At 32.8% G+C, this 22,149-nt stretch overlaps 1 protein-coding gene across 1 annotated transcript; it reads right to left on the bottom strand.

Annotated features, from left to right (window-relative positions):
* Positions 1–300: 300 nt before the first annotated feature.
* On the bottom strand, positions 301–21,953 carry LOC128998593 (protein CDV3 homolog). Its single transcript, XM_054424801.1, has 5 exons — positions 21,708–21,953; positions 14,412–14,634; positions 13,094–13,216; positions 11,269–11,377; positions 301–1,934 (listed from the first exon to the last, which is right to left on the bottom strand). Exons 1-5 carry the CDS (start codon positions 21,894–21,896, stop codon positions 1,796–1,798), a joined length of 783 nt encoding a protein of 260 aa, XP_054280776.1. The 5' UTR covers positions 21,897–21,953; the 3' UTR covers positions 301–1,795.
* Between the last annotated feature and the right edge of the window lie 196 nt (positions 21,954–22,149).

Below are 22,149 nucleotides of genomic sequence, written 5' to 3'. Positions count from 1 at the left end.
GAGGGTCCACAATATAATTTTTGAGCTGTCTCACAAAGTCCAATACAAACTACTCGACTGTTGCACGACGGCCAAATCTCATCATGTCCAAAAGTACAGTAACTGCAATAAACAGTCTTTCTGCAAGCTTTGGATGTCATGGGATTGTCATAAGATTGCTCAAGAATTATATTTTGGATGTCGTGACACTTGGACTTTGTGTAATGCATCCGAAATAGGTCATGTGGTATGTTCCTGAATGGTCAAAATCTCAAAGAAATTAATAGAAAGCTAATATTGTGAAGGTATTAAGAAAATTAGTTCAACACAAGGCAAAATTTATTGTAATGAAATAAGGAAAAATTGACAAATCCCAGAACAGTCTCTTTTTTACACAAATCGTATATAATTTTGTGCAGTTTCAATAGTACAAATACATGAATATTAGAGACTTCTAACACTGAAAGAACTCTACTGAGGTTCTTATAATAACACACAGTTTCATTATATACAAATAAAATATAAGACTTAGTACAAAACAATATTTTCAAATGTGGGCTATATTTTTTTGTTTGAAATTGTAAAAATTAACATAAAAGTTTAAAAATTAACATAAGAGTTTAAAAATTAACATAAGAGTTTAAAAATTAACATAAGAATTCAAAATTAAATAAAGAAATTAAAAAATTAACTAAATACCACCGTTTCACGGTTATGCTTTCTCTTTAGATATAAAATGTTAAAAATTATTTTTATTTTTTTATTGAAACCGATGACACAAACAATTTGTACTGACTGCTGAACAGCATGCTTGCTGGGGTGGCTTCTTTTAAATAACCACATACAATTGGGTACATACATTACCAGAATAATTACAAAATAAAAAACCTTGAGAAATACATGAAGACTCTTTTGGTTATTCTTAATTGGTAGAACACTCAACACAATAACAAGCCTTAAAAAGTCCCTTTAACTGGGGTTCCCACTCCATTGAGAAATCTAACATCCTATCTAGATATCTACCTTTTGCTGTGGTACTATTTTGTAGAATAAAAAAAAAGAATGTTTAACTTTTAACGTTTCCCAAGATACATTTTTACAACCACTTTAAAAATGTAATTGCTTATAAAATACATTTTGAAAATGGGAACAACATTGTTTGTGCCAAAGATTTGTAGATCATTTTACATGCACTAGTATACATATTTTTATGGGCCTTAAAGCATATTCAAAATTAGAAAAGTTTGCAAACAAATTAAATGGAAGGGTTCCTAGAAATGTGTCAGTGGTATTCAGTGATGCTCATTTACATGCTCGTTTACATTGTATCATACAATTCAATTAACACGTGTATGTACAAACAGTGCTATTCTCTATTCGTTAGATTGCAAGCATTGTTACACCGATGTAGGTAACAGGCATGGTAAGAAGCCGTATTGAGCAGACAGAAAGGCTTCTGACTATAATAGTAAAAATATCATTTAACACACAATTTTTCAAGATTTTCAAAATCTTGACAAACCAAACGATTTGTACATCTATCAAAAACATTTACATGAGAGGTCAGCTGAAATGAAGCATTGCACAACAAAACTATTTTCAACAAATACAAAAAATGCAACATTAGCCTTGGGTGTAAATGAACAACTCCGGTCTTCCGCGATACCCACATTCATATGACAATACTTACAAATCGTTAGGAACCCTTTACTCATGGCGAATGTTTAACTGAAAAATGTCGTTGGAATAAATAGTTGAAAACAATTCAAATTTAAACAAAATTTGGAACAATTGGTTGATATTGCTGTAATATAACTCAGCTTTGATCGGTTAAAGAGGCAAACTTGTTCCCGAGAGCGAGCTTGTTTGGAGTCATCCTGGTAGAGTTTTCCGAGTACCGTGATGAGTGACTTTTGCTGTTCCTCACTTCTTCAAAACCAACTTCCTCCCTTTTCCTAAACGGAAGAACAAATGGGAACATAAATATATCTTATAGTTTCAGACTTAAGACAATGCTTTAACACTATTTCATCATTCCTACAGCTTATGAATTATTTTACACTACTGCTGAGGTAAAGATTGCATTAATTAAATGGTAAAAATAAAAGTGTACTAACAAAAATATAATGACAAGAAGAATGAATTTGTAGCTACAACATACCTAAAATACATGTAGGTATTTCAACGTTTTTGCCTTATGTTCCAATGTCATTGTTATTGAAACACACATATTTTGGACCTGAGCCCTGTTTCATAAAAATACTAGTATAGTAATTACTAGTCTAGTAAATACTAGTCCCGTATTTACCTGTCCTACTAATTTGTGTTTCATTAAAGGCGGTGACACACTATCGATCTTTTCCCCGATCAAGACCCCGAACCGAGCAGGTAGAAGGGAGAAGGGAGGTAAATATTAAGCAAAATTTCAATCCGAATATTTCCCCGAACAAGACCAAGACCAAGTTCTATCGAGCGCGGTAAAAGGGAGTTTAGAGAGAGATGGAGAGCATGTGTGAGTGAGAGCGCGGAGGCAGTAATAATAAAACAGTAATAAAACATGAAATAACATGTTAAAGAATGATAATTTTAATTGTATTTAATAATATTTATTTTTATATTAATTTTGAAAGAATTTATGTATAATATAAATTACTTACTTCAAGGTAAACATTATTGACTTTATAGGCTTACAGGACAGTAGTCCAAACTTGTGTCTTATTTCAACTAATATTGATCAAAGCTGACATGTTTCGTTGCACTGCAACATCGTTGGAGCTTTACATCAAAAACATCAAATACAACACGGGACACGGAACATTTAAACACGAAATAACACGATAGCGCTATCATTACACGGCACGGCAGCGGTTGTAGGTAGACTCTAGAGATTTGATGTTTAAATTATTAAATTTGATGTTTTTGACGTAAAGCTCCGACGATGTTGCAGTGCAACGAAACATGTCAGCTTTGATCAACATTAGTTGAAATAAGACACAATTTTGGACTACTGACGGAGGTAAGCCTATAAAGTTATTATTCGTAGTCCAGGGGCTATCAGAATGAATAATGTAAACATTATTGGTAACATTGATATAACGGTTTCAACTTGTAAAATACATTTCCAACCTTGACCAAACAAACCACAAAATTACAACATAAATGCCCATAATAACGCAAAATAACGGCAAAATATTACCCAACATTTATTTATTTTGCCAATTAAAGAGTTTAATTGTCATATTAAATTAGAACTATCAACGCCAGCGCAGGCGACCGCTCGGTGCGGCGCTCGCGACGATGTACGGGGCAAAGTATACCGTGACACACTATCGTACATCACTTTGTACATCGGACCGATCTTTTCTTTGATCTTTCGCCAAAAAACCGCCTCCAGAGTGCTCGTCTCCCTGCTCGGCCTGATGTCTGGTTCGCCGTCTGGATCGGTGTACGGACCCGTGACACACTATCGAACATGCTCCCTTCGACCTCCCTTCTCCCTGCTCGGTTCGGGGTCTTGTTCGGGAAAAGATCGATAGTGTGTCACCGTCTTGAACATTTTTATACCGCTAGTAAATACTAGTGTATTTTACTAGTCACGTGACCAAAACTACTTGTCACATGACCAACTTTACAAGTGAACTGTCAACACTAATTTCCAACCTCAATCATGGGTTTTCTGACACTTCATAAAGGGTTTTAATTTTTTTTTAATTTGATACTAAAAGTAAATAGCTGTAGAGACGCAGTGTCTTCTTTGAATTAATATCTATATAGACATGTAAGTAAAACAATCACATATTATTTATCAAACCGCTATTATTTATGTTCATCAATGAACCCACCGCCGCCGGCGTCGCCGCAAACAAACACGGTCATTGTAGTAACCGGTTGTAGGCCTAGTTGCGGCGCTCAACAGTTGTGTGGAAGTTGATCTGTTGCTGCCACATACGCTGTGATTTTTAGTTTTTTTTTTATCTGACGTATAAAATTAAGCTTACTGAATGCTATACCTAAATTAGCTTATGAGTATCGAAAATAAGGCTCAAATTTTGAATGTAATTAAGTAGTCAAAGGACATTTTGTTTGGATTTGGAACGTTAAGTACCCTGGCCTATGTTTTCAAATATTCGAATGCATAAGAATATTTGAATTAAAAATTGTTTGATGGTTTTCTAATTTTGAGTCTACAAACCATGAATAATAAGCCTAAACGTTTATTGATGTAAAAATAATTGCAACGCTGTTACAAGCAATGGAGATGTAGGTTTTCAAGTATAGTAAAAAATGGCCTAGGCGCTTTGGCAGGGCGTAGCTCAGAGGTAGAGTTCTCGCCTCTCATGTGGTGGGTCCCTGGTTCAAATCCGCACTACTCAGTATTCTTTTTATTCCATTAATTTAACTTTTACATTTTTTCCCACTTCAATGACAGCACGAATCAACATCTATTTTTTTATTACTATGAATAACAAATTCAGGATACTTAAATGAATTAAAAGTATTGTTTTTATGATTAAGCAGTCCAGTCCAACACAAAAAAAAATTATAGTCCTACGAAATTGATAGTACATCACAGGGTTTTAGCTATTTAGGGAAGCAAATAATTAGCACCTAAAGAAAATACTATGCAACTCCTCTTTAAAATTGTCTTACAGTAGACTCCCTCTTACCCGGACACCTTTTAATCGGACATCGGTTTAACCGGTCTACACTTGGCGGAAATGGCATCTCTTTAACTGGACAATTTTCATCAGCACATTGGTTTAACTGGACTAGATCAGCAGGAAGTGGGCAGTACTGAAACAACTGTTCTCGTGGGAAAGATTTGAGACCAGTGATCACGTGTCTAAATACAATGCTCTCCTAAATTTAAGTCGAATATCACAGTAAACAGTCCGTTTTAACGAATTTATGGGGACATCGGTTTAACCGGAAATCCCGTTATCCGGACTGGTCTCAGTCCCGAGGAGTCCGGATAAGAGGGAGTCTACTGTACTATTATTTCCTGTTAAAATGTAAAAAAACCAGAGCTGTGGGTGCAAAATAATCTGATAAATGTTGTCAATGTTGGATACATTTTTGAAGATCTTTGTATGCAATACGGTATGCTGTTTTAATTTGGTTTTGCTCAAAGCCTAATTTTTTTTCTCCGTGCTATTTTATTATAGCTTAATAGTTGATAAAACCATTAAATTTAACTCAAGTAAAAGAATACTTTCACACTACGTAGTTTATAGCTTATAGAATTATTCTAATTGGGCAATTTTTCATCCATAAATTCACTAATTTTGTAGTTCACCACATTTATTGATTGTAATTTATATCTAATAATTTTCATTTTAGCACTAGCAAAACAAATTGTTTATCTAAGATTGCAAACGTGAACCAATTTACACTTGAACTTAATTAATAATTCATTTTTACAATGATGTCAGTAATGAAATATCACTCTTTAAAAAAAATACTAGTCTACTACAAATAATACGGGTGGATAGAGGTTGGTAGAAAATGGCAGTATTTACCAGAGTAAAACCTTATGAAACACACTTGTTGTCAACACTAGTAATATTAGTCCCTACACTAGTAACTAGTATTTTACACTAGTAAGTTTTTGAAACGTAGACTTGTAAAATACACTAGTATTACTAGTCCATGGACTAGTAAATACTAAACTAGTATTTTATGAAAAGGGCACCGGTGGTATTATTGAATAGTAATAATAATATCTTTTTGATGTTAGCCACCGTAATACGTTGAATATATAAATTGGTATTAACCAATTTAATAATATTTTTTTAGAAATAATATGAATCTGATTGCTTAGGTAAATACAAAAACTATATGTTTAATGTGATATTACAAAAATTACCAACACACTTATTTTTTAATCATGCACAAGCATTTGTTATAATTTTTTGTACCTTGTATGATCACATTTAACTATGTACCATTAAAGCCCAAAAAGGATTTAGAAAAACTGAATCCATTAAGAAAATACAACTACACCATGATTAAAGTATGTAATATAACACATGAGCACCCTGAATTTAGTCTGTGAATTTAATATGTGATATATTTTAAGTCCAAATACTCCAGCTGCAGTAAACCCAATAACAAATAAGCAAATTTTTCATTAGTATGGCTGGATTTTCATTACAATATTTTCTAAAAATTGTGATATTTATTCCCTAATTAGCCCTAAATAACATCAAATTTAGTGGGTAATTACGTTTCCTGCTGCAAGGAATGTATAGTGTGTTCAAAATCGGGTTGGTTTTACTTTAGTTGTTGTGCTAACAAATACATTTATATATATATTACAGGCGAAATAGATAATCAGACATTCTATACAATTCCTAAAATCAACCAGGCAAAGTATGAAATAGAGCTTATTATATACTTTACCTAGTCTTTCTATAGAATGCCTGTTAGCAATGTAGGTAAGGTATTAAATATGCCGTTGTAGGACTTTTTTAACCTTCTGTACCCTTGTATGGCATTACTAGTCTAAAATAAACTAACCAAACCTTTCCTAGCCATAAACACAATATTGTTTTCCTACAGTCACCTGACAAAGTGGGCTTCCTTGCACTGATTATAGTACAGAAAGTTGCTAATTGCTGCATTTACTTACTTTAATTTGTCACACTTTTTTGCTGACCATTTTTTGCCGCACACCAGTATTCCAACCAAACAACACAAAACAGCGTGCTTTTATTAGGCATGTAATACGTGTAGGGTTGAAAATAAGTTGGCAACACTTACTACTACTGTACGACTATGATCAGCTAGTGCAGTGTTTCCAGCTTCAACGCTTTAGGTTCAACACTTGGATTTAACCTAACCTAAAACGTGTTGTTTAGTGTTTGAAAGACTATTTTTTTCTATTCTTTATAGTAACTGTTTGAAAAATATAATGTGTAAAGCGAGTAAATAACACTTTTAGTCTAATAATATATTTACACTTATACTGTTTACTCGCAGGTTCGTCTATTGGGTCTGATGATGATTGGAGTGTCCAACCGAAATCGATCACGGCTTACCATCTTTTATATGTATTTACCGTCTTGTGAGTTGACAGTATAAGTAAAAATATATTATTACAAGTGTTATTTGACTATTTTTGTACTTTCAGGTAATATAATAACATGTACGATGCTGATCAAGAAGTTATTTGTTTTAAGGAAGTATTAAATACGCTGGTGTAGGACTTTTTAAGACTTCTTACCCATCTGTTTTTTTACGCTTGTTCGGCATTACTTATCTAAAATAAACTAACCTAACCATACACAAATAAAAATCAATCCTGTTAAATACAATTTTTTCAAATATCTTTATTCTATACTTTGCTGACACTACTACGGGTAATCTATAGAATGCCTAAGATTAGGGAAATGATGAGGATAGACAAAAATTACACACTTCTTTTAAGCAAAGAATTTTTTCTGAAAGAAATATTAATAACTTTATAAACTCTATCAGCAAAATGAAGTGGAATACTACAAAAAATAACGACCTTTTTCTAAACAGTAATAATTTTTTTGGTTCTTTTCAAAGAAAGAATTTTTGAGGAATCTTTCCCTTTCAAACCTGTTAAAATTAAAAAGAAAGTAGTAAATAAAAAATGGGTAACACAAGGTATTCAAATTTCTAGTCAAAAGAAAAGAATGTTAAGCAACTTAGCTAAGAGTTCTACTGATGTTAACTTTATTGGCTATGTAAAAATGTACAAACAAGTTTTTAAATCTGTTTGTAACCTAGCAAAGAAAATGTATAATTGTAGTTATATAAATAAGGCTTGTAATAAGACTAAAGCAGCATGGGTTGTGGTTAAAGCCGAACTTGGTTACAAGCCAATCAATAATTCTTTTCCTGATTTAGTTATTGATAGCAAGTTAGCCTCAGATGGCACAGTTATTGCAAGTCACTTTAATTCTAAATTTATTGAGGTAGGGAAGGATTTAGGGGTAAATTTTTCCAAGAGTAAGGCAATGGAACTAGTAAAAAAATCAATCACACATAGGCCTGATATTCCAATTTTTAACTTTAGTTTAGTTACACCTCAGCAAGTTATCAAAATAGTCAAGTCACTAAGCGATAAAAAAACGGCTGGTTGGGATGGGATTTCAACTACTATGATAAAAAAAGTAATTAAGTTTGTTGCTGAGCCATTGTCCATAATCATCAATCAGACTTTAAACCATAGCACTTTCCCTAATCATTTGAAGTATGCAGAGGTGAAGCCATTATTTAAAAAAGGTTCTAAGAGTAATTCAGATAACTACCGACCTGTTTCTGTCCTGCCTTCTTTTTCAAAGATATTTGAAAAAATTGCACTCAATCAAATGTCCTATTTTCTGGAATCTAATAACTTATTAGCTGATGAACAGTTTGGTTTTAGGAAAAATCGAAGTACCACTTCCACTGTGGCTCATTTTGTAAATTCAATAACACAGAGCTTGGATGGGTCACAGAGCACTATTGGCGTGTTCTGTGACCTATCCAAAGCATTTGATAGTGTACACCATCAAATTCTTCTTGATAAATTATCCTCATATAGATTCTCAGAATCAGTTATTTTGTGGTTGAAATCATATTTAAACGATCGCTTTCAAAGAACAGTTATTATTAAAGAAAACATTAAGTATGCTTCTGAATGGGAAAAGATTGTTATGGGGGTGCCTCAGGGCTCTATATTAGGACCGTTATTGTTTTTGATGTACATAAATGATCTACCTAAGAATGTTAAAACTAGTTTGTTGTTATATGCTGACGATACGACATCATTAAATCAAAAGACAGTCATGAACTAAGTTTAGCCTTGAATCAAGCTCTTCAAGATCTGTCAAAATGGTTTAAAGTAAACGGTTTAAAAATGAACCACATTAAAACACAAATAGTAAAATTTCAAACTGCACAGTGTAGGGACGATCTTGAAGGCTTTGTTTATTTTGATAATGAAAAACTAAATCTTAGCAACACAGCTAAATTTTTAGGAATTGATGTAGATAGTTTACTGAATTGGAAGAATCACATTCATAACACCTCTAAAAAGTTAAATTCAGTATGTTTTCAAATGTTGGTCTTAAGAAATGTTGTTGATTTAAACACTAGACTAATGATTTATCACGCTTTATTTTCGTCAATTTTACAGTATGGAATAGAGCTTTGGGGCGTCACATCTGATTCGTATCAACTTTTTAAACTTCAAAAAAGAATACTTAGAATTATGACTTTTAAACCCGTAAAACATTCTTGCAAACAACTTTTTAAAGAACTAAAGATTCTAACCGTCCCTAATTTGTATATTCTTAAATGTTTATTGTATGTGAAATCAAATTTTGAAAAACTCAACAGTGAAAATAATCGGCACAATTATAACACTAGATTTCATACAGATTTTCAATATCCTATACACAGATTAAATCTTGTGGAAAGGACACCTTCTTATATGGGTAAAAGATGTTTTAACAAGTTTGCCTGGGTACTACAAATCTATAATAGGATTAGTATCTTTTAAAGAAAAAATTTTTGAATTTTTGTTGGAAAAGAATTATTATAGTATTGATCAGTTTCTCGAAGACAAATCAATGTGAATTGTTTGTTTTGTTACCTACTATGTATTTATTTTTACCAATATAAGCTAGTTTATTTTAGTATAGTTTGACAATGTCACCTGTTTTGTCTGGCTGTGACAGAGCATTTAAAAAAAACGTTTTGTGACAATAAAGATGACTTTGACTTTAGGCCTATACACAATTCCTAGTCAAAGTGTATAAAATCCTATCCTATTCTATTTCCTACTTTGCCTAGAAGCTTCAGTCATTGTATAGAAAGCCTGCATTATATACTAATACTTTGCTTGTAACAAATACATATGAATTTGATCGTCTTGATTGGATGACGTTCTTAGCCTTTGGGGAAATCAAAATGAAAGTAAATCAGTCCAAGGCCTTACCATGAGATCTACTGTAATAGATCATTCTCTATTGGGAAAATTTGCTAAAAATACAAAATCAAGATTAACTAATTTATTAAAATAACTAATTGAATTATAGTATTTTACAAAAATAATATAAAATATACAGATATTTAAAAAAACAATGACAAAGTTTCATTAGCCTATATGACACTAAGTTATAATAATGTGTTCAGTGATAAAATTATAGAACTTTGAATCACCATTATTTATTTTGGGTGTAAACTTAAGTTGTATACAAAGCTCTATAGTTTTTTAGTCTCTTATTTATAGGCCTATACATTTTTGTTACAGTCAAATGTTGACAGAAGCGAAAAACTCTGAATTACTTAATGTTTGAAGATTTCTTTAATTGATAGAAAAATCTTTTCACAGGGACATCCGTATGTCAACGATTACTGCAACTGGGACACAGTTTTGTAACGAATGGTATACAAAGCTACAAATTAAAAGCCTAAAGTAACTTAACAAGAGGTTTCACTTATTGGGAGGAAACATTTTCATTGAAATGTATAATGAAATAACAAAATTTTTTAACATGGGAGGATTTTTGTAAATTGCACAATTAATTGTCAAAGAACCACAAAATTTTACATTTTTAAAATTTTACGGAATTGTTTCAATATTGGCCACTTAAACAACTCAAAGGTCATCCTACTCCTTGTTGGATTTACAGGGAAATACAGGATGTTTTTAAAATATTGCCTTATCAGATTTGCCAAACCATTATTGCCAGATATTATTGGCTTAGAATTTTCCGAACATGAATCATCAACCTATTATTTTTGCCAACATTACCTGGAATAGGATAAGAGTTCTACAGGCTAAACTTAGCATTACAGTGTGTTCTGAATCGGCCTCCATTCTGCTTCAAACTTGAAACCCCAAGTGTACAACAAATGCATTGAGATGCTTTCAAATATTAGGGAATTGACAAGGAACAGATAGTTTGAAGGTCAGATTGGGCATTTGATTAATTTATTCTCCAACAGAAACAGTTTGGGGGCTAGCTGGTTTAGTGGTAAAGCACAGGACTTAAGTCTCCCAGGGCCTAAGTTCAAATCCCACCAAACACCGATGGATTTTATGTAAGTTATAAGATAATTCTGCGACCCTAAAACATAGCCTGAAGTGATATGAAACGGTTCAGGGCTAGAGCCTAAATCCTAGGATGTCAAGGTGGAACATAAAAATATAAATGTTTCTCTTCTTCAAATAATTTTTATAACATAAATGTTGTATCTGATGTAAGTGTTTATAGATTTCATAAACACATTTTACCATTATTACCTAACAAATCTGAGACTACTTACTTGCGTCCCCAAGCTCCACTGGGCTCGGCTGACGTAGCCGCTGAGAGTGTGGGGAACATGGCTTCACTGTTGACGTCCGGTGCCGCTCTAGATTTCTGGTTTCTTAAACCTAAAACAAAATTATAATGTAAAAACTACCGCTTGTCCTAAAATGTGATTTTTTTTAAAGCACAGTGGAGTACCTATAAAACAAAATAGATCAGTAGTGGTTTTAATCTCCTTGGATTATTGTCTTCCAAGAAAGCATCACTCAGCTGAGCCCAGGCCAACCTAACGACGGGCTTTTGCAAAAAAATTTAATAGCATACTAATGGAAGAAAGGTAGCAAACAACTAAGTATAACACTCTTATAGCCTCCAATCTGTATTACCATATTTACAATTAAACAAATACATCTAATCTATGCATTGTTTGAATCGAAAATGAGACTTGTGGCTCTGACTTAAAAACAGGAGTACTGTATGTATCTAATATACTATAAACCTCATCTAACAAATACTGAAATGAATTTATCAGTGCAAAATAAGTTTAAATTCAGAAAATTAAAAGGAAAAACAGAAAATTGTAATAAAATAAACAGAGTTGATAACATAAATAACATATTGTGAACACAAAGAATAACCATAGTATTTATTTTTTCATAGCAAATTGTTTTTTCAGATTTTTTCCATAATAAGAGAATTATTGTGAAATAGCAAAGTAGATTAGCTGCTGAGTTGTATACTAAACTTCAATTCAGAGTGAGGCAGATTCATGGGTGAACCAGTCAACCGCACTAATAGTATTATCCCTTGAGTCTATTGTGCGTGCTTGGAGCTGCTCGGGCAGCCGGTGACCTAGCTGGTGAGTCATTACTGGCTCCACTATCTCTGAGCAATATTTTTTTCTTGAAGAAAATATAAAAATCTGATGGTATTAATTAATATATTTTAATCTCCTGATCATTTTGATACCAAATGTGAAGAGCATCGTGGAATTTTAAGGTTACATTCAAAGTACAGTGTAATTTTAAAAATTCCACGATTCTCTTCAAATTTGGTATCAAAATGATCAGGAGATTAAAATATGTCCATTAATACCATCAGATTTTTATATTTTCTTCAAGGAAAAAATATTGCTCAGAGATAGTGGAGCCAGTAGTATGACTCACCGGCTGCCCAAGCAGCTCCAAGCACGCACAATAGACTCAAGGGATAAGACTATTAGTGCGGTTGACTGGTTCACCCATGAATCTGCCTCACTCTGACTTGAAGTTTAGTATAGTGACTTTCATGATGATTGTGATAAAGGGGCTGGAGAGATAAGGAGGACACAAACACTGATCTATGTAAGTGAGGAAGTGATTAGAAATTTGTGCTTGGATATCCAGTCTTTTAATGAAATGCAGACAAGCCATATTAGGCTTTTGCAGCATGGTGATAAATGACCTTTGTAAAAATGTTTTTCAATTTGTTTCAAATAAATAAATAGCCTAAATAAAACTCTTTACGCTGACATAACATGAACAGGAGATCAATTCAAACATTTTATCAAGGTTTGACACATCACTAGTGAATTACTTGTTTTTAGTTTCTTAATCAAAATTGTCTTAACAGTTTAAACTTTGAATTCCCGAATTCCCAGGCAGTTATGAATGCCCGTCTATTTTCTAATCTTTCACACAATTGATCCTTATGGTGGCGATTAATAAAGGTTATTAAAATTTGTTCTAACTTTAAAGCGAAAACAATTTTATTATTCGTGAAGAGGTCCTGAAAGTCATAATAGTTTATATTATCGGTAATTAAGAAATATTGGTATTTAGGACCTTATTAAAAGATCTTACTTGAGAATGCCACTGGGGGTGGCTGGTTGCGCAAGTTGGGTGGGATGTAGGTTCCCCCGCTCACAGTGCCTCCGCTGCGCAATGGAGCTCTAACTACCTCCTCCTCAGCGGGCTTCTCGGATTCTGCAAAAGAACAATCTTCATAGATAAGCTTACAAAAATTATTATTGATTAGAATCTGCAAGATTAAATACACATTCATACTAATGCAAGAATAACATTGTTCAATATAAAAGGATCAACCAAAGAGTATTTGCTTCTAAATTCTTCAAACACAATAGACGAAGCATTATTGTACATAACTCCTAACACAAGGTTCCTTGACACTAAATTATTCTACAAAGTATTAAAATGTTTTTTAAAAGTTCAATCAATTTTGCAATCAACTTTTTGGCTCTATGGCTCTTTCGGTTTTGGTGATGATTTGCTTCCGATTGATTTGTTTTTATGTTCTACTACAATTATAAGTAGGCCTATTTAAGTCTTCAATTATAAAAATGAAACTAACATAGTATTTTCTCGTAAGTAATAAAGCCTACTTTTGAATTAATCAGGATGAACCTGAAGTGCCTTGGTAGTCGCACCATTCTTGTCATGGTTGATAGGCTAAATACATTTTAGTCCTTCAAACAAATAGCCTAAATTTATTCACCAAGTCATGGTCAATGTTATTGTCCTTCAAAAAAATAACAATTTATTTAATGAAATGAAATGAGATGAGATGAAATGAAATAAGATTTTTTTTTAAGCACTGTACAAAATGCAATAGGCATCGTCAAAAAATACATTTGTCAATACACACAAAATAGGCTTATAATCACTTTTTGCTCGAATGTCAGGTAGCTCAAGAATCTGACTCTTTGAAAAATGTATAAGACTAATTTTAGAATAAGGAAGATAGAGGCTAGCTTACCTTGAAGAAGTGTAGTTAGGCCATAGAACCTACAGAAGAGACAGTGTGCACACAATATTTCTAGAGAAAGTTATAGGGTTTATCTATAACTGTCTATACACTTGACACAATCCCCAAGGGGACAAAATATTGTGTGCACACTGTCTCTTCTGTAGGTTCTATGGCCTAACTACACTTCTTCAAAGTAAGCTAGCTGCTATCCGCCTTATTCTACAATTCAAAATCCTGGCCTAGAGCCTTCCATTGAACAAAACAAAATATATTTACCAAGCCATGGTTGATAACACGTTTCTGTCCTTCAGACAAATAACAATTTATCTACCAAGTCATATAAGATAACGTGATGTTTTTCAAACAAATAACAATTTATTTACCAAGCAAGAAGCGTAATCCACAAACACTCACCAGCGGGGTTGTCTTGTGTTGGCATTTGGGGAACCTTCCACGGACCCGTAGCTTTCCTTCGGGGAACCATTTCACCAGCTTCGTTTTCCTCCATACCGCCTTCATCGTCTTCATCCAATTCGTTTTCAGCTTCATCATTTTCCTGCTCGTTTAATGTAATATTCTGAATCTTCAAACCCGTGTAATCCTTTTTCTCTTCTTCAAAATCCCTCCATTCATCCTCCTGAAAAAAGGGTTGCAGTGAAGAACGTTTTTACTGGTTTCTTCAGTACATGTGTCAGTGTCACAAAGCTAAAATTGCTCTTTTTCTATACTGTTTGTATACTGATGCAAATAGTCCCAATTAACAAAAATAATATCGTATTGTTGCAGTATTAAGAGTCCTTGGAGCCTAGACGTTCTAACTCATAAAACTAAAAAAAAAAAAAAAAAAAAATGAAAATGTCTGATCCCACAGTGTCCTAGATATTAAAATTACAATCACTTTGGTATTTGAAAAAATTTCAGATGGTAAATAACTCAAAATTAATAATAGATGCCTGATAATAATAAGTGGCTAAGGTTTGAAATCATCACAGGTGGGCAAATCCAAGATGGCCTTTAGCTTCCAAGGACTCCCTTGGAAAACAATTGAATAGGGACTACAAAGAAAATTTCTAATCTCATAGTATACTGCCCTAGATATTTAAATTATAATCACTTTGGTGTTTGAAAAAGTATTTTTTATGATACAAATAAATGAATAAATGAAGTTTATTTCCCACTAATAACCACAATATAACAATAAATAAGATGCAGAGAAATATGACTGGCTACTTGATCTAGTAGTGTAACCAGTTTGTTTATACTAACTTATCAGTTAAGATGACATTGTAATTTATCTGTTATAAAACATTGGATTTCGCCTGAACTGAGCATGTGATGGCAATTCCCTGACATCTGGTATTTATAAACAATGAAAGTTACTGGTATTACAACAAAATATTATTGATATAATTTATGAGATGCTGAGAAGAAAGCGAAATTATCGTTGCTTTACTAAACTGCCTTAAATTCAAACTATTCTTTATTTGAAGTGGTAGATAATTATAGTATTTTGGTCCTAGATATTGGAAAGAGTGGTGAAAAATAGCTTTATTTACTTTGGGTAGTTATAGAGTATTATTGGTAATGATTCTTGTTATGTATGTAAATAACTCTTCAGCAACTGTTTGAAACTATCCAAGATAGCCGCTAGCCTTTTAAGGACTTTTAAGGTGACTTTAATGAGTAGTCTGCTTAGGAGTCCCCTGTCTGTGTCTAGGCCTATATTAAATTAGCAAATTCCATCAATGGTTCCTTAAGTGGCTCATTTTGAAGCTTAATTCCAACGACATACAAAGAGAAACAGACTTACAGTATGTGTGATAAACCATACTTTTCATCAAAACAATTTTGTAAACAAATTTGCAAATTACATGTTTAAAATTATTTGGCTTACAAGTTGCTTCACACAAAATATCTTCCCAGGCTTTTCTCCTACTAACGTTAAGTAAACTGACTATAATCATCAGCAATAAATTGTACCATAGATTTATTTTCAATGCTATAGCCAAACAAAGGAATATACATATTATGACCGTCGTTGGTATATTGATGCAAAATGTATTACTCCACCAATGCAATAAGAAATCCTAGCCTAATTCATATTACTATTTGTATCATAATCAATTAATTAACAACATTTTGTGATGAGTACGTTTAAGTATTTTAAATAATTTGAGTTGTCTCATTCAACACCTAAAAGCATCGGTCTAGGTACCCAATTTACTGAAATATTTTGACATTTCAATAAACTTGCCTGAATATTGACAAGGTAACGTTAAACGCTATTCAATACGAATAATAGTTCATTACGATCATAAATCAACGAGAACTATTTTCTTCAGTAAATCAGTGCAGTTTAAGAGTATGAAAAAGTAAAGCTGATGCACTAGACCCTAGACCCGAACTCCTTTTTTTTAACCCTAGGGATAGAAAGGACTACTTGAGCCCATGTTTTGAACAGCTGCACTTTTGCTTTGTAAAAAACTTTTTTTCTCTCCTCTAAGGTTACAAGCAATACTATTTCTTTCAGTTGACTGAGAAAATGGTGATTACTTTCGATAAACTGAGTTTAAATTACCATAAGCTTGGGCTACATAATCTACAATACTTTCCACTTTCATTGAATTAATAACTTATAGATTGATTAGCACTATTAATCTCATTCTAAATAAAGGTAGTAGCAGCAAGAAGCAATAGTGATTTCATAACCAGGCAAAATATATCTAAATAGGTACATAAACAGCAGCAATGGAATATTGAGATATGACAGCTTCAACAGCAAAAAATTACACTTAGGCTATATGGACATGCAACGTACCAATCTGGTAGTTACATCTCCATATTAAAAATTAGCCTTGCTAAATTGAATTACTGTTTGTTTATTAACATCACAAGACGTCAATACATTTGGTGGGTAGTCGAGAAACATTTAAATATCAATGTTCAATGAGATAAAAGTAATAAAAATTATATAAATAGGCCCTATGATATTGTAAAACATCAATAAATTTCAGTCGAAACATGTTTAATTGTAGCTTGCTCCAAAAATGCAACACCTCTGAAACCTAGCCCAATATTTTCAACAATTTAACCGTAAATTTTAATGCTTATCATATAAATGTCAATTACAGTACATATGACAAAATTCACACAAATATGAAATGGGAACCAATATTGATAAACGATTAAAGGATTTGTTTAAAGGGAAGATACCTGGCGCTACCACCACACCCAGTACCGGTACCTGAACCTTAAGAACTAGCGGTAAATCAGGGGGTCCCCAAATTATCTGTGCTGGGTCCTCTTTTATCCTGGTCCTAACAATGAAAGCAATGAACACCAGTTCTATATTATTTGCGGATGATACCATTCTTTTCACCACCTGGCATGTATCTCACAGAGTCTAAAGATTTAACCACAATCCAGGTCTAAGAAAAGAAGCCCAAACGTGGTTTCAGAAAATTCCAACTGAATAGAGCCAAAACCAGAGAACCTTTGGCATCCTCTCAAGAGAGTTCATTGAGAACATAGTAACTGTATAGGCCTAACTCTTCGGTTATCAGCTGGTCAGCCGAAAAGACTGGAATGACCACGCCCATGTCACCACATGGCTTGCTCTCTCATGTAGTGCCTCAGAAAAAGTGTAGCTGATACCCTGAATAAATCATGCGACAGAAGTGGCTGAAATACTGAAACTTCATAAAGCAGTGGATCAACAACACTAAGCGGAACGCTCAAATTCTTCCCAACCTCACCACCAAGTTCTCCAACAAACTTCCTCTTAGGTATCGGTATCTTGACGATCAGAAGTTTAAAATGGCTGTAAAAGTCTTTAGTATCACCCTAAGTAAGACCCAACTACAACACTGCTGAATACCTTGATGCAAACTGCTGATAATTAGGCCTAGTACGAACAATAATCACCTCAATTAGAAAGTGCCAGCTTACAGCTGATTCAATTGATAAATTTGTGGCTTTAGGTTATGGCCAGTAGGTTTTATACATAGGCCTCCTAAGAAAATTGAATTTAGGCTACATAATATTTATGAGGTACCGACCTAGTTGCCACATTTCATTTTTTTTTATCCAATGGAAAAACTGTTTTATTAAAAATCATGTAACAGCAGTTTTGTTTGGAGGCGATAATTTATGAAATGATAGTCTATCGTGCTACAAAATGCACACAAAATGTACACAAGATGCATTTACTAAGCCTAAGTTACTTTATTAGGCTACCAAGAATTGGCTTTACTTGTAGGTATAATAGGCTATTTGTAAGCACGTAATTTAAAAACGCGGTTTAGAGCACAATTTAATGATGATGGTTAAAGAAGTATTAACCCTAGCAGTGGCCAATGTTAGAAGTGGGGAATGGCCAACCCATTTTGGCGATTTTGCAGACCATTTTTTGAAAATTCGTAAAAATTCAACCGTACAAGTAAACCTAGCCAACCTCATATTCATTTTGTTCGGAAAGAACAGGAAAATCTAGAAATAGTAATATCATAATGATTTAGACAGTGTATTTTATCGGTAAAGTGAACAAAATAAAAAAAATTGAATTTTTTTTTTAAATTTCAAAAGCGGCTTCTGCATTTTTTTTCTACGGATTTTTTTATGGGAAATTCATTATATACATTTTGTAGACAATCTAATTCCCTACATAGAAATATATAACATGTTAGGAAAATATTTTTTTTAATAAGATTTTGGGGCGAAATATAATGACAAACGGAGAACCGAAAAAATTGAAAACCGTACAGTGTTAGTTTATGTTGTAAAAAGTTCTATAATATATGTGTATACTAATAATGATATATACATGTTTGTAAAGCTAATGAAGTAAGGAATCAAAAAAAGTCATAAAGTTTATGGTAAAAATAATTTTTTACCTATAAACATACGTATATAAAATAATGTTTTTATATTTTAGCGATTTCTCGAGAAAAAAATTCACAGTACTTAGTATACAACTTTTGTACCAAATTTTTTTACTTCAAACCAACATAATAATCTTGTAGTGTATTCAATTACCTACATAAAAATGTATAACATGTTAGAAATATTTTTTTTTGTAGGTACGTAATAGGGACATAATAATACAATAACCGCAAAACCGCAAATAAGTGTAAACTATAGCCTACAGTGTTTGCTTCTTGCTTGTGTTGTGAAACATTATGTAGGCTGATGATATGTAGCCTACATATTTGTAAAGCTAATGAAGTAAGGAATCCAAAAAAGTCATAAAGTTTATGGTAAAAATAATTTTTTACCTATAAACATACGTATATAAAATAATGTTTTTATATTTTAGCGATTTCTCGAGAAAAAAATTCACAGTACTTAGTATACAACTTTTGTACCAAATTTTTTTACTTCAAACCAACATAATAATCTTGTAGTGTATTCAATTACCTACATAAAAATGTATAACATGTTAGAAATATTTTTTTTTTGTAGCTACGTAATAGGGACATAATAATACAATAACCGCAAAACCGCAAATAAGTGTAAACTATAGCCTACAGTGTTTATTGTGTTGTGAAACATTATGTAGGCTGATGATATGTAGCCTACATATTTGTAAAGCTAATGAAGTAAGGAATCCAAAAAAGTCATAAGTATGATGGTAAAAAGTTATTTTCACCTATGATTATGTATCAATTTGAGAACGTTTTGAATTTTTTGCGCATTTCGAGAAAATGGAGTGTACAGTATTTAGTAGCCTATATATTTTTTTTACCAAATTTTTTACACCCAAACCAATATAAACATGTTGTAGTGTATTCATTTACCTTTATAAAAATGTATAACACCTTGGGTAAATCATTATATAGCATATATAGCACCTCTGAATGTCAGAATCGTCATTTTTGAACATGATGCTAACAAAATACAGTAGTAGGCCTATTTAGTATAGGCTATAACTTTTTTACCAAATTTTTTACCCCCAAAACATTATAAACATGTTGTAGTGTATTCATTTACCTTTATAAAAATGTATAACACCTTGGGTATATCATTATATAGGTACAACAATCTCTGAATGTCAGAATCGTCATTTTAGGACATGATGCTAACAAAATACAACCTTTTATGAACACTATTTCACACAATTCAGTAATATTTATGCATGAAGATTACTGTTATACACACACACAACACTTCACTAACACTAACACTACGAACTAATAACATTTAGTAATAAATTGCGGATAAAACTATTACCGGCAACAACACAAACAAACAATGGCAATACAAGACAGCTGACAGACTGTAGCAGTAATGACTCACTTGTCGTCTACATGCGAGCATACAGAAATAACCCTGAGTGCAGGGCTGCCACTCTCTGAATCTAAATTTCTTCCTCTTCAAAATGATATAATATATGACTAGTAATAATAAATTTCACTGTATATAATTCGTATTTTCCATACTGTCACCAGACGACTGTTGGCCATTTGTTAGAAATTTCGAAAACAGCTGTTTTCATAAAATCGTACCGATTGTGCAATCAATATTTAGTTATAAATATCACTACCACAATGAAGATAAAATCAATGGCTATCCAGTAGTACCACCCGCAACATCCCAAGACGAAAATTACCCGAGCAGGGTAATGCCAAACAAGACGTGTTTTGCCAGTTCCCAAGTGTCGGCTGCAAAAGTCGTACCGCGCCAAAATTTCATTTGATTTCTAATCGTCGTGACATTGTTATATACCTGCTACAGGGTTTGTTTATGTAATCAAATGAAAGTTCAGAATGTGATCTTTCGAATGGTATATATATTATTCTCATCTGAGTTGATTGTAAGTGTTTTTTTACCGTTAAAAAAATTTCGGCCCATACCGTCACCAGACGACATTGGCCATTCTAAGCATCAACGTCATACCGTCACCAGGCGACGGTTGGCCACTGCTAGGGTTAAAGTATCTAAAAATCACTGGTGTGTTACTTGACAGAATAAGTTGCAAATCACTTGGATCATTCACACCGAATAAGTCCCTGCCACCTGACAGAATTGACTTTGATTATCTGATTCCCTCAGATTATCAATCAATAAAAGTAGAATATCGATTCAGTAAATAGGTAACCAAACTTTCAAAACCTAAACTTCTTGTATCAATTGTAACAATCGATTCAATACCATAGAGTAAGATAAGGGTTTGCCACAGAATAACCTAATTTGATAAGGACTGCTAACTGTCACTGTAGACTATGTTAATCATGAATATTAAAAAACATTGTCTCCTGGCATCAAATAACTCAACTTTTAATATTTGACTAAGTTTATAAGCCTACCCATGCAACTTGCTAATTTTTTTTAAAATAAGGCCTTCTGATAAAATGTATTTAACTTGGCTGAATCATAAGATTAACCAAGGATATGGCATGTTTGAAGGCAAAACTGGTAACTGTCCAAACATAGGATAGGTCCTTCAGCAGTCATCAAATCCTTATCTGGGCCAGGTTACAACTATGGTCAAACGCCATTTGATTCTATAGGATCAGTAATCCAATAACATAAGATGGTAAGCCTAGTAAGTCTAACACCAATAGTAGAGTAGAGAATGTAGAACAGAGGGGAAATAGACTACCGACTTTCATTATGGTCCTTAACCATAAAACCATCAAACTAGGCTATTGGCCTTATTTTTTTACAACCTAATAGCTTAAGTTTTAATTCTGGTAAAGTATGTTAGACTACCTGAATTATTGTGCCGTTTTCTTCTCCATCTGGACCAGTAGTGTTTTGTAAAGTCTTTTCCTTTTTAGACTTTTCTGTCTTTTTGCCAGTTTCCTCCAGCTTTTTAGCAATTTCATCTGCCGTGGTAAATTTCTTTCCTTTCGACTTTTTCTTATCTTTTTTTGCGAAGAAATCATCCAGATCAGCCATTTTAGAAATAAATTATTGTAGAATAACTATTATTTTACAAACAAAATTTAATTACTAATAATTTACACCTAACGTCCACATGTACCTTCAAAAGCTACCATAGCCTAAAAGAGACGTCATGGTAGAGCCAGAATCCAGAATACTTGAAGTCAGTTGGGTGATCGATCAAAGGCATTTAAAATAAGAGACAGGATACTGTCATCATGATTTAACGTACGAAAGCTCAAATACTATAACTACGAAACACCATTTA

This window comes from Macrosteles quadrilineatus, unplaced genomic scaffold (genome assembly GCF_028750875.1).
Source record: "Macrosteles quadrilineatus isolate MER2022 unplaced genomic scaffold, UCM_ALF_1.0 Scaffold_7__1_contigs__length_78375512, whole genome shotgun sequence".
NCBI classification, from domain to species: Eukaryota; Metazoa; Arthropoda; class Insecta; order Hemiptera; family Cicadellidae; genus Macrosteles; species Macrosteles quadrilineatus.
Note: the sequence above shows the minus strand (reverse complement) of the source record. Positions and strands in the feature narration are given on the sequence as shown.